Genomic DNA, 12,913 nt, shown 5'->3' with positions numbered 1-12,913 from the left:
CAAGGGAAAACCAAAATAAATCATGTCATCAATGGTGAAACTCATTTATTATTTCAAGAAAGTCAAACGTTGTTTTCAAGATAATTGTTCGAATAAGTATTATAATAATATCGTACTCATGACTGAGCAACACTGTATCAACATGGAAATAAGATTGTCATATTGTGATTGGAAGTAAAAAACACTAACATACTGCAGCTATAAGAAGAGATTGTACATATTAGGTTTATCTATTTTGAAAATAAGATGTAATTTAATTTAAACTTTAAAAAAATAATTGATGCCAAATGCAATTAATTATTCTTTTCAAGTTTTTACTAACTCAACCATAATTTCTCTTTTTTTATAAAGAAATTAATTTTAATGTATCTAATCTCTAGATATAGTGGATATTAAATATTACACATGGTAGATATTTAAGAAAAATGTCTTTTTGTTCTGAAAGATAAAATAAATGATTGTAAAATATTTAAAAATAATGTTAGATTAAATTAAAAACAGCAATGGGATTAGATGTTTTAAATGCTTGAATTGAGAATAAAGCTGCAGTGAAAATGAAACCCGAAAATAAAATATATCTTACAATTGATCTAGAACTCCATCTTTCAACGTAGACCCCCCCACTACCATGTCTCCTTCTCCAACCTTCCAGAAGTTGAAACTCAATTGGAGGACCTATTATTCCTAAGCGAAACTGACATTGGACCGATCATTTTCCTAGATAAGTTGTTAATTAAAAGATACTCTAACTTAACATCCAAATCTGACCCTCAAGATCGCCATGGGCATGGAATATGTGCCTACATTAAAGATGGCTTTTCAAGCGGTAGGGACATCCCCAGAGAAGACCTTCATTTACCTATATGTGTTTCCGGGTTGCACTTGCTTACACCGCTGCGTTTATATTTCACACCTGTGGAGACTTCAATGTTCACAATGTGGAATGGTTGACTCACTCAAAAGATGATGAGGGGATGATGATTTCTCCATTGCTTATGAACTCACTTACATTGTTCACGGACCCACCCGTGTGCCCGCCACTGACGGTCAGTATGCAAGCCTTCTAGACCTTTTCCTCACAACATGCCCTGAGCTATGTTCATCTTCTGTTCTGTCTCCACTGGGATCTTCCGATCACCCGGTTTTATCAGTTAAGATAAAAAACAGTATATCGACACTATGGTTGACTGGGATAGCTTCCGTACATTTATATCTGTTCTACCTCTGCATTCCATGTTAAAAAAGGATGTGTTCTGTATTGTACCAGACCTGACAGAATGGTTAATTGTATGTATAAACCGCTATATACCTTCCAAAAATTCCAGAAAAAAACTAACAGACAGCCGAGGTTCTCTTCAGAATGTGCTGCTTCAATTGTGCACAGGAATCACTTTTTCCATTGCTTCCAACGTAATAGACGTACTGAAACGTATCTACTGGAAGCTCAAAGCATTATCACTGGAGTCCCTCAAGGGTCCATGCTGGACCCAACTCTCTTCCTGATCTACATCAATGATCTCCCAAAACACATCATAATTTCATTCGTAGACATTTATACTGACGATCCTACCATATATGGCAACACATCAAAGACCGTAAATGACAAAGTTCTCTCTGATTCCCTCTCCTCTGATCTTGAGCACGTAGTACAATGGAGAAGGAGGTGGCTGGTTACTTTTAATGCATCTAAAACCAAGCTTCTATCTTTACATCATAAAAGTTATGGTATCAATTGAAATGAATGGCTTTCGTCTAAGGGGGGATGGCTCATGTTTTGACAAGCTTATAGGCTTGGCCCTTACTCCTGATCTGAAATGGGACACGTATATCAAATCTGTTGCCAAAGTCGCTGGAAAAATAGTGGGATCCTTCATCCGCTCCAGTAGATATTTCACTGCTGATGCAATTCTCTATCTATATAAAAGGCAAGTACATCCAAGGATGGAGTCCTGTTGCCACATCTGGGCAGGAGCTGCTAGAAGCAGCTTATCTTGCCTTGACAGAGTTCAAAATAGACTTCTTTCTTAAAACTGCAGGCCTGTTGGACTCTCTCCGTTTTCCTGTTTTCCAGCTGACTACAATTTGGTTGTCTTTAAGTCCAATGTAAACAAATTCATGATGAACCATCCCCCTTAAATAACCCAATTTATCAAATTTCCACTACTAACGATTACTACGATATTATCCTATTGACTACTTTACACTCAATAACCTCTGATCTCGAGTGGCCTCTGGTGACCCCTATGTAAAAAAAGAGCTGTCTTCTTTATTTTCCTACTGACACAAGGAATCCAGAATGTCATGGAAAATCCGATCATCAAACAATGTAAGACGCATGGAGACAGACCCCCTTTTCCTTATGATAGTCGATAGTAGTACGAATTGCTTAGCTGAGAAAATATCATGCTGAAAACACGATCTTAGACACTCACTCCTTTTATATCTAAACTTAACAGAACTACTAGGACTCCTAACTCATTATAACTTAACCCTTACCTTCCGAACCTTTTTTTACCTACAGGCTCCCTATATCGGTCCTACCACATTTAAACTCCTAAATATTCTACTAACCATATAACTAGGAATATAGCCTAACCTACTTGAGAATACTCTCGCCTAATTAATAACCTTTACCATATATATATATATATATATATATATATATATATATATATATATATATATATATATATATAATATGACCAAACAGTTAATGAAATATGTTAAAACACTTTGAAATGAGTTAAAAACATATTTAATCTGAAAAGGAAACACTAGATAAATGGATAGCCCTTAATCCGCGGAGTTTTATATATATATATATATATATATATATATATATATATATATATATATATATATATATATATATATTTCTTATGCATATATACTTTTAACCACGATATTTATTAAATGACAGCGAAGTATACTTGATCCCTATACTAATTTACATGTTTACTACTTTTATTTTTATTTTATACTTTCATCTATATGACCATTTTCAATTGACTCAGTATGCCCATATATAAGTATATATCTGCATACTTGTGCTTTACATGTATATATGTGTATGTGCACACTTATACCAATTTCTAAACATAGTAACTCTGATACATTTTACCCCTAATATCAAGTATCCCTAACTAGAGTATTAAACCAGGTAATTACCCCAAGACATTATCCTAAACCCCCATTTCTCTCTTTCTTTATCTAAACTTAACTTTTAAAACTTCTGAGTCATTATAACTTAATCCCTACCCAATGAACCTTTATACCCGGTCAACCCCATACAGACTCCCAAATATTAAACTAATCGTATTTTTAGGAACATAATTTATCGTATATCTGCCTAACCTCGCCTAATTAATTATACTTATTTATATATTCTACTTTTATTTTATTTTTTATTTCTCTATTATATACCCACTGTATTTATACAATTACTTGGCGAATCTTATTCCATATCCTTTGCTATCATTATTATTTTTTTACCATTTTTTCTTTTATTATTATTATTATTATTATTATTATTATTATTATTATTATTATTATTATTATTATCTGGTTGAATATTTTAAACCCTCCTCGCCCCTTACAACCTTCCAATGTTTCTTAAATCTTAAAACTTACCTGTTGTCAAATTAGAATTTAAATTCTTTTTCTTTTTTTGCTGCTTCTAATATCGTTTTAATATCTAATCATAATAATAATTTCTGTAAAGTCTGATGAAGTTGCTAGCGGAGAGACCTGACTTTGGCCAGGATTGAATGATGATCAACGAATACTTCACACTTCTATATTTTTTATTGTCATCGAAATCCGTAAAATCGCCCGGAAGAAAGCTTCACATTCACTTGTCTCCATGCAGTAACTTAGTCCAAAATATATGTTATTCTATCGCATTCTAGAGAACCTACTGTTTCTTTTGTAAAAATTATTTTATATCAAATTCTTTTCTAAAATAAATATTTAGAAATTTACCTGAGGGGTTTGAACCTACAAACCACGTCATGCAAAAATAAAAATTCAATTCTTATAAAATTCTTTGCAGTTAATGAAAAAAAAAAGAAGAGATTTACGTGCGGGGTTTGAACCTACAAACCACGTCATGCAGAAGCAAAAACAAAAACAAAAACAAAAACAAAACAAAACACGCTGTCAACTTCCTTACAGTAGAATTTTCACGGTCCGTTGTTCTATCATTGTTGCTAAGCGACTACATGAATAAATGGCTTTACCGATGATAGATAAATTAAAATAACGGTTTCGATTATCGATTATCGGTAATTATCGGGGGTATTCTGAGACAAAACTTTACTAAGACAACTCTCAGACTTATACACTAAAGTTCTGTAAATTTTACAGAAAATCTGTTCAGCCGTTTCCGAGTCTATAAGGAACGAACTCACACACAGACAAAGTTGAAATTATATAATTGTAGAGATAGAGATAGATGATGCAAATTATGGTAATGATATTACGACATTATGGAGGGACGAGAAAAGAAACAAAACAAATTATGTCTCACGAACACAAGTATATCTTCAAATATTGCACTGATATTTTATTTTCTTGAAATTATTCATCCCGAAGAAGTCTTGGAATAAAGACGACATGTTGATGAACATATTAATTGAGGGCACGGGTTACATGCACCAAGAGAAGGAAGAAAAGGAAAACCAGTGGATATAGGACGGTAGTGGTGTTAGAAAAAGAAGGAAAGCACACACATTTCGAAAAACATCTCCTTTCGCGTTTTCTTTTCTAATAGAAAAAAACCTGGACTGATTCCTGTCAGCATTCGAACATTCCCCGCCCTAACAGGTTCAGTCCGGTTGTCCATAACTCAACTCCACTCAACTCAGAATAGCGATTAGGGTAAATAAACCACTGCAAGCACCACACCAGTAAATAAAGGTATATCACACGAAACCGTTTGAAGGGACGAAGAAACTTTATTCTCGAGCGTATGTTGAATGTAACTTGAAACAAAACTGAAAACGGTAATGGTGCATAAAGGGAAACCCCAACTTTCAAACACACCGGAAGTTGGCACATGCGTCTCTCAATTGAAGTATGGAAGCGCAGAATCTATACAATTTTAAATGCAGTTAAATGGGCTAGTAAACAGCAAAACAAATAAAATAAATACAATCAGTAAAAGTTCAGCTAGAATTCGTCACTACACCTTATAAATCCATGGCTGCAATCTTTACTTTCCCTCTCTCTCAGAACCAGTCCGAAGGTAAGTTGTATAACCGCACAATACACACACACTCGGGCGCTTTCTTCTTTGATTATTACGTTCAAATCTACAGTTTTGTTATTTGATCTAAGCAAATTATTATTGAATACATTGAGAAATGTTTGAATGTTTAAAGTCATTTTCTTAATTATAACAGCCGCATTTACACTTTTTTAGTGTCCCTAATAATCAAGTGTTTTTTTTTACGTTTTCAGCGTCCCAAATTAATTTTATAACAATTTAGTTGAATTAATAATGAATGATAAACAAATCTATTGTAATGTTTCATTGAGGAAAGAGAGAGAGGGAGAGAGAGAGAGAGAGAGGGATAGAGAGAGATTTTTAAAAAGATTTCGTTAACATCAGTTATCATCATAAAAATGTCGTTTAGCTTTGTAAGGTGTCATTTAGTTTCAATCTCTACAATGTACAGAACCAGAGTTATCGCAAAAAGTGTGACCTTGACCTTTCCTTGATAATTAAAGTATCTCAAAATTTAATCAGTTCTAAGTTAAGAAAATACCTATATGTTGATCAAGCTTAGTGACAGATACATGAACGCTGTACACAGATAACCAATAACAAACCAGCCAACAAACTCGATGGAAAACATAACCTCCTTGACGGCAGTAATTTCAATTGACTGCTTATTTCTGCTCGAAAATATTATACAGGTTGATCATAATATTTTACAGGTTGATCATAATATAATACAGGTTAATTCCTATTTCAGTTTGGTCAATTATTGAATTTCTTTTCCCTTTCATTTACTCGTGCGCATGCGTGTGGAGTGCGTGTCTTAAACCAATCATCGTTGTGACATTATTTCGTGTTTATTAAAGTAAAAAAATAATCTTAGAAATTTGATTATTAAATTAAAAAAGAGCATGTTAAATATTAAATTTATCATTTGAACAATAAAAAACACAAATGCAAAAAAATAAAAAAAACTAATTTCTCAATTTTAAAAGTAATCTTCTTCATTTCTTTAAGTAATATTCTTTATTTCTTTTCCATTTAGAAAGCTTTTAGAAAATATTTGAAATATTTCTTTTAATCATTGTCATTTCTGCTGGTTCAGTTTATATTATGACATATTGACAAAAGACAGCGGAGTAATAACATTTAACTTTCAAGATTGTATTAAAAATAAAAAAAGGAAACATAAATAAAAGTAAAAATAAAAAAGAAAACAAAAAAAATTAAAAAAAGGAAACAAGAAATTAAAAAAAAGAACTCAAATAATGCCGGATAGGTACAGGTCGGTTTAGTATTATTTTGCTCACGATTAGTTATTGTCATATGTGTTATTATCACACGATAACAGCAAGTGATGTTTTATGCAGTCCGCGTGACAACGAATTGCCAAACTTACTAACATTCTCCCTTATATTCGGTAATCATTAAATATCATTCTGCATTCTCGCAGCAGCCATTTACCATTAACTTAACCGACCATTGCTTTTTACTGTAACATGGTGTAACATCACGCTATGTTCTCAGATTGGCTGGATAACATGTTAAAATCAAACTTAAAGAAGCAACAACAGAAGGAGAAGGTACAAACGACGGTTAAATGATTTATTAAATAATTATTAACAATTAAAAATGAGAAAAATTATTAACAATTAAAAATGAGGAAAACTCACAAATTCCTGCCTTTCATATAAGTTATTCACACGCAGAAATGAGAAACATTTTCTTTAACTTACCTTTCACACTGGAAGTAAATTTGGTTAGCAACGCACACACACAACCGACGAGACATCCCATAAGAAAACCACCGATGCTTACCACAAAAAATTTGGCTACACCAAGGGCGACCTACAATAGAAAAGGAACAAATAAGTTGATTTCCACAGTTTGTACTTTGTTTGAAGATAATTTATTAATTTCCTTTTTCATTGGTCAGAAAAAAAAACAACCAATAAGGATTACTAGCATTCGCAAACTATAACTTATTAAACACACACACACACACTAAACATATATACGTTAAACACACACACATAAAATACAGATATATTAAGCTTACACACATTAAACACACACATTAAATACACACATTAAACACACACATTAAACACACACACATTAAATACAAACACAGTAAACACATATATATTAAATAAACACACAGCAAATACAGATACATTGAATACACACACATTAAATACACACACACATAAAACACACACATTAAATACAAACACATTAAACACACACACATTAAACGCACCCACTAAACACACAGACATTAATCACACACATAAAACGCACAAAGTAAACACACACATTAAACCTACACACATTAAAAACGCACACATTAAACATACACACATTAAATACACACACAGGAATACTCAATTAAATACACGCACACACACTACATATAAATACACACATTAAATACACGCCCGTATTTTAAATGCTCACACACACATTAAATACTCACACACATTAAATACTCACACACACATTAAATACACACACATTAAACATTAATCTATCAACATTACCACTCCAAAAACAATGAGATAGATATTTCTATTTAGGATGTCGGCTTTCAAGTGATTAAATGATAAGTATAATTCTGCGATATTATTTTGAGATGACGACTTACCTGTTCACCCGCAATAACGTCCATCTCATTGTATGTCTGCATAACATTGTATAGCACCACTGTGACGCCGTCTGTCCAACAAAAGAATTAAAAATGTTTATAAAATACATTAAGATAATTAGTCAGCTTACATTGAGAATTTGGTTCGGTTTGTGCATTTTCATATCATTTGTTAATTTTTGATGAATTTTAACCAAATTACTAAAACTATATATATATATATATATATATATATATATATATAAAGGAGATTAGAACAATAGTCTAAAGAGCAGAGTGTATTTTAATGTAATAGTAAAATTACTAATTTAATTAAAATACAGGAAAAGAAAAAGTGCTCGTTGTAATAAGCTCGATAGGTAAATATCCTAGAGCTAATTTAATTGCTATATGTAAAAATTATTGAAATTAAACTATAACTTGATATGCTTATTAATAAAAATTTTGATCATCAATATTATTGTTAATATTAATTGATCTGATATATCGACCATTATTATATATTATTAAAATATATTCTTAGCCTTAACCTATGATATTTTTGATTTCAATAAATAAATAAATTATCAAATATTAAATTCAATAATTTCAAAATAGATTATAATATTTTGTTTGCTTGATTTATTATTCTTTAATAATAAATTAAATTAAATACTAATTATCTCCCTTGCATTGTTTAATTAAAGAAATAGGATTATCTTCCCCTTTATTTCTTCAGTTTTAAATTTAGCGTTTTAATCAAACGTATGTTAACCGATATAAAATATTCCATTAGGGTTCTTTTTGAAAATTTATCATTTCATAAGTTGAAAAGCTACAATAAGCATCCATATGAATGCTTTGACCTTAATTGCTGATTTCAAAAGGCGAAGAATTAAAAGGTAAATAATTATATTTATTTATATTATATATATTTATATATATGTATGTATATGTGTGTATGTATGTATATATATGTATATATATATGTATATATATATATGTGTGTGTCTATGAATTTTATTAGAAATATATTATTATAATATTATATTATATTTAAACCAAATTCAGATTTATAATTTTATTCTATTTTATTTCTATCTTTAACCCATATTAATTTGCTTATGAAGTAAATACATACCTTTTATTTTAATTTTTTCCAGATACATCTGCCTTACTTTTAATGCTAGGTTTATTTATGGTGTCTTTTACATATATTAAAAACCCTTCCCAATACTTTTGCTGATGAGGAAACTTTGTTTGTTAAAAATACTATATGTAAAAATTACTGTCCGTGGCTTAATGTCTACCACAATAAAAACATTGTTTTCCGAAACGATCGTACAGATTATTGATTTTGTTGTTGTTCCTTCTTGTGAAACGGATTTTTAATTTAATTCTAATTTGAATTTTAAGTTATCAATCACATATCATTCAATATACTGAATATATACATATATATATATTAGATATATTTATATATATTAGATAGTGCTTACTATGAACAGAGGTTTTTCTATTATTTAACACATACGCACTGGACCAGCGCCTTGCACGGCATCTGGCATTTAAACCTTATACTACACCAATATCCGAAGACGTACTAAGCATTGCTAAAAGCATTGCACGTAAAGAGAAAAATATAAATTTACTTTAACCTGTAGACAACCATAAGAGCATTTTAACACGGTGATTTACCCACCGCCTTCCTTTTTTTTAAAATTTATTCTCCATTTTTTGATACACCTTTCTTAAAAACATTCATACATTTTTCTACCCTACCAACATAAATAAGTAACCCCGAAAATATGTTTTTTTTTAAATTGCGTTACAAATAAATAATCAACGCGACAATAAAACGTATTGTTTTACTGCGTACGTTTTGGGCATCCCAATTGTTTTTTTCGCGTTTAAATTAAAAGATATATCAAAATTTGAATTTAACTTTAAGTATTATGGTATCTGTTCCGTGCACACCACTTATAATTCAATGGCTGTTTTTTTCAAAAATAAACAATTATAAACAGAACGACTCATAAAAATCTATCCATATTCTTTTTTTTCATTTTAATATACTTTCATAGAAATATTTCTGTTATGTCACAAAAACTATTTTCTTTACGTCACAAGTGTCACGCTCATTCATTAATTCCATAGCTAATATAACATACTGACCCAACGGGTCACGGGTAGTCTATTATATATATATATATATATATATATATATATATATATATATATATATATATAATATTTTCGAATGTTTTATTTAATAAAAATAACAATTCTCTGCAGTAAGCGTCACCGTTTCCTTCGTTTTTGTTATTAATACTTTTTGTAATGTTTTGTTTAATAAAAAATATCGCAGTTTTTATCTTTTTATTATTAACGTTATAAAACTTTGTTGCATTAATATAGTAGTTGAATGTTGTACTCGAATCTTTAACACGTCGTTGTTTAATAAATATCATCGTCGCATTTTTAAAATACTTGCATCATTTTTTTACAATTTCTCAAAGTAACATTTTCTAGTAAAAAAACTCACAATTCCTCTGTAATTAGCGCCGTAAATACTCGTATTAAAAACTAAATGAATATTTTAGACTTGTTGTCACTCATACTCTAGAGAACACCACACCACAGGTTGCTCTCAAAGAGAATTCTATGATGATGGTCTGTATCAAAACTCCTAGTGAGTAATAAAGGGTGGAACGATAAAATTGTCGCACTAGAAAAGACGACATGATTCCATTTCTGTTTAATGAAAACCGGTTCTTCTTTTTTTTGTTGCAGATCATCTACTAGTTGGCCAATTTTGTACAAATCCCAAGAGCCTTCTATATTGTCTATAAATGACACAATATTCAACGAGCGAGATCAGAGACGCACCGCTCTACAACTCTCTTTCGATCAAATTTCTTTCAACAGAACCTTTGCCAGAACCCTCACAATGCAAATCTGGAAGTTACTACGCTTGAGGGCACAGCCCAACAAAGTTTTCGGCCAAGGTTATAGTATGCCACTTCACATCTTCGAAGTCGGCTTGAAAGTCAACACCAAAGTTTACCTGGATGTGTTGTGATATCCTGGTGCTATCAGGTGGCCGCTGGCAGACCGTGGGTGCGGCAGCAGGACTCGGCGTGGGCCCACAAGTCCGAAGACCCAATTCAGAAAGAGTGCTATGACTTTGTACCCTTCTCACACTGGCCTCCCTTCTCCTCCGACCTGCTGGACAACTTCATTTGGCCAACAACATCACCAACATGACCTCCCACAACACCAAAGCCAGCCTGATCGCCACCATCCGCCGAGTATTCGCCGAACTCACGCCGGTGCTTGTGTAAAAAGCATGCTTCCAGTTCCGGACCCATATCGAGGCCGTGATTGAGGCTGAAGGCAGCTACATTGAATAGATGTCAACTTTACTACATATTTAAGTTACCTGAAATGATTTTTTCAATAACAGTTGTAAAAATAAACTGTAGTGTTGTTTCTTTAAGGTGACAAATTTATCGTTCCTCCTGTGTTTTATCGATGATTTCTGTGTAGGTCCGTTGGTCCAAGCAGGTGAAACAAGAACCGGGTTAATGTAACCTATTGCATGAGAAGGTATTGCATTCTTCAATATTTTGCAACCTGTATATGTCTTATGAACAGTCCCTTAAATTTTATACACAGGTTAACATAATCACTAGACGATCAATATACAAATATATATAGTTATGTATAGACAAAACCTCTATAATATTACATTATTCTCAGCTTCTTAACCTACCAAACTTGTTTCAAATATTTTTTTTCTCTCCTTAGGACTATATCAATGAAATCCAGATGGAAGTTCTCATAACTAAGTCACCTAGAATCTTCATACACATTGCTCTTTATTTTGCCCTAAAGAAGTCACTTCGTCACAGCGTCAAAAACAATATGGAAAACAGCATTATAACGAACCATAGCTATAAACGATTGGCATAATCCCAGGCGCCATAGGGTTACGCCGATGATAGGAACGACGGTCATAGTTCCACATGATCAACTTCTTCCCACTTCACACTGGGAAGTCCCCAGTCAGAAAAGTGCTAAACGACAATTGTCTTCTGATTTAGTGGATTTTTAGAGCTAAAGGCAAAAAAGCAAACAGACTAAAAATCCTATGTTTAGTAAACCAAGAATAATAAATCCACAAATATTGCGATTAGCAAACTGGATTGTAAAAACAATGTGTCTTGGTCTATGTGATGATATATTAATGACTCTAAACACAGACTAAAATCGACCGCACGTCAATAACATTGAAGCCGCTGTATTAATAGAAACGAAACTCGCATGCAGCCTCAGAGAACAGAATTCCAGGAAGAGCAAGGAATCTGAGGAAGCAAAGCAGCATAGAGTTGGATTCGTAGTGAATACTTCTCTACTGATGTAGAACCACCATGTGCCTTTACCTTTAACCTTCCTCATATTCATATCCTGAACATTTATGCTTCTACACTCTGCTCTTCAGTCAACCAAACATCAGTTTTCTGAGGATTTTGATACCATCACCAATGACATCCCTCTCATGAAAATTGTATCCACTCGGTGACGATGACTCTTAGCCCAACTTAATCGGCTAGTTTGATGTAAGCAACTTCAATAAAAACTGAGAGGTTTCTTGAGTTATGCTCTTTAAAAAGCTGTAACATAACCAACGTATTCTTTGCTACCAAGTCACACCATGGACTAACCTGGAAGTAGTACAGATCTTATCAGTGGTACAAACCGAACTTCGTCATAAGGTGAAAACTTTCACTGCACTGTGATTTTACCAGACGTAGTTACCATAGTGCAGCCTGTAATACGACCAGGGTAGGCAGTAAAGCCCGTCTCGAGTCCAATGGGCTGAAGAGAGAGGTAATCTAGAATTCCGCGGTAAACACTACTGACAAGAGAAAGATAGAAATAGATAGAAATAAATAGAGAGAGAGAGAGAGAGAGAGAGAGAGAGAAGGGGGAGGACAAATTTGCATTGGTTCGAGGCTAGAATGTTCGATTTACATCCAGTAGTCAATACCAAAATAGAAACC

The 12,913-nt window shown here is 32.4% G+C and overlaps 1 protein-coding gene across 6 annotated transcripts in view; it reads right to left on the bottom strand.

Moving 5' to 3' along the window:
* LOC145287834 (Na(+)/H(+) exchanger beta-like) overlaps window positions 1-12,913 on the bottom strand; it is a 1,099,100-nt gene that overhangs the window by 262,166 nt on the left and 824,021 nt on the right. For all 6 annotated transcript variants that reach the window (XM_080135700.1, XM_080135702.1, XM_080135704.1 and 3 more), the window contains 2 exons: window positions 7,869-7,939; window positions 6,958-7,069 (listed from right to left, as the gene is read on the bottom strand). In XM_080135700.1, the coding sequence (XP_079991826.1) occupies window positions 6,958-7,069; window positions 7,869-7,939 (183 nt within the window). The remainder of the gene's footprint in view (window positions 1-6,957; window positions 7,070-7,868; window positions 7,940-12,913) is intronic.

The sequence above is a fragment of the Euprymna scolopes genome, chromosome 11 (assembly GCF_053919585.1).
Source record: "Euprymna scolopes isolate OS-2025 chromosome 11, ASM5391958v1, whole genome shotgun sequence".
NCBI classification, from domain to species: Eukaryota; Metazoa; Mollusca; class Cephalopoda; order Sepiida; family Sepiolidae; genus Euprymna; species Euprymna scolopes.
This window is presented reverse-complemented; position numbering and strand designations above follow the sequence as displayed.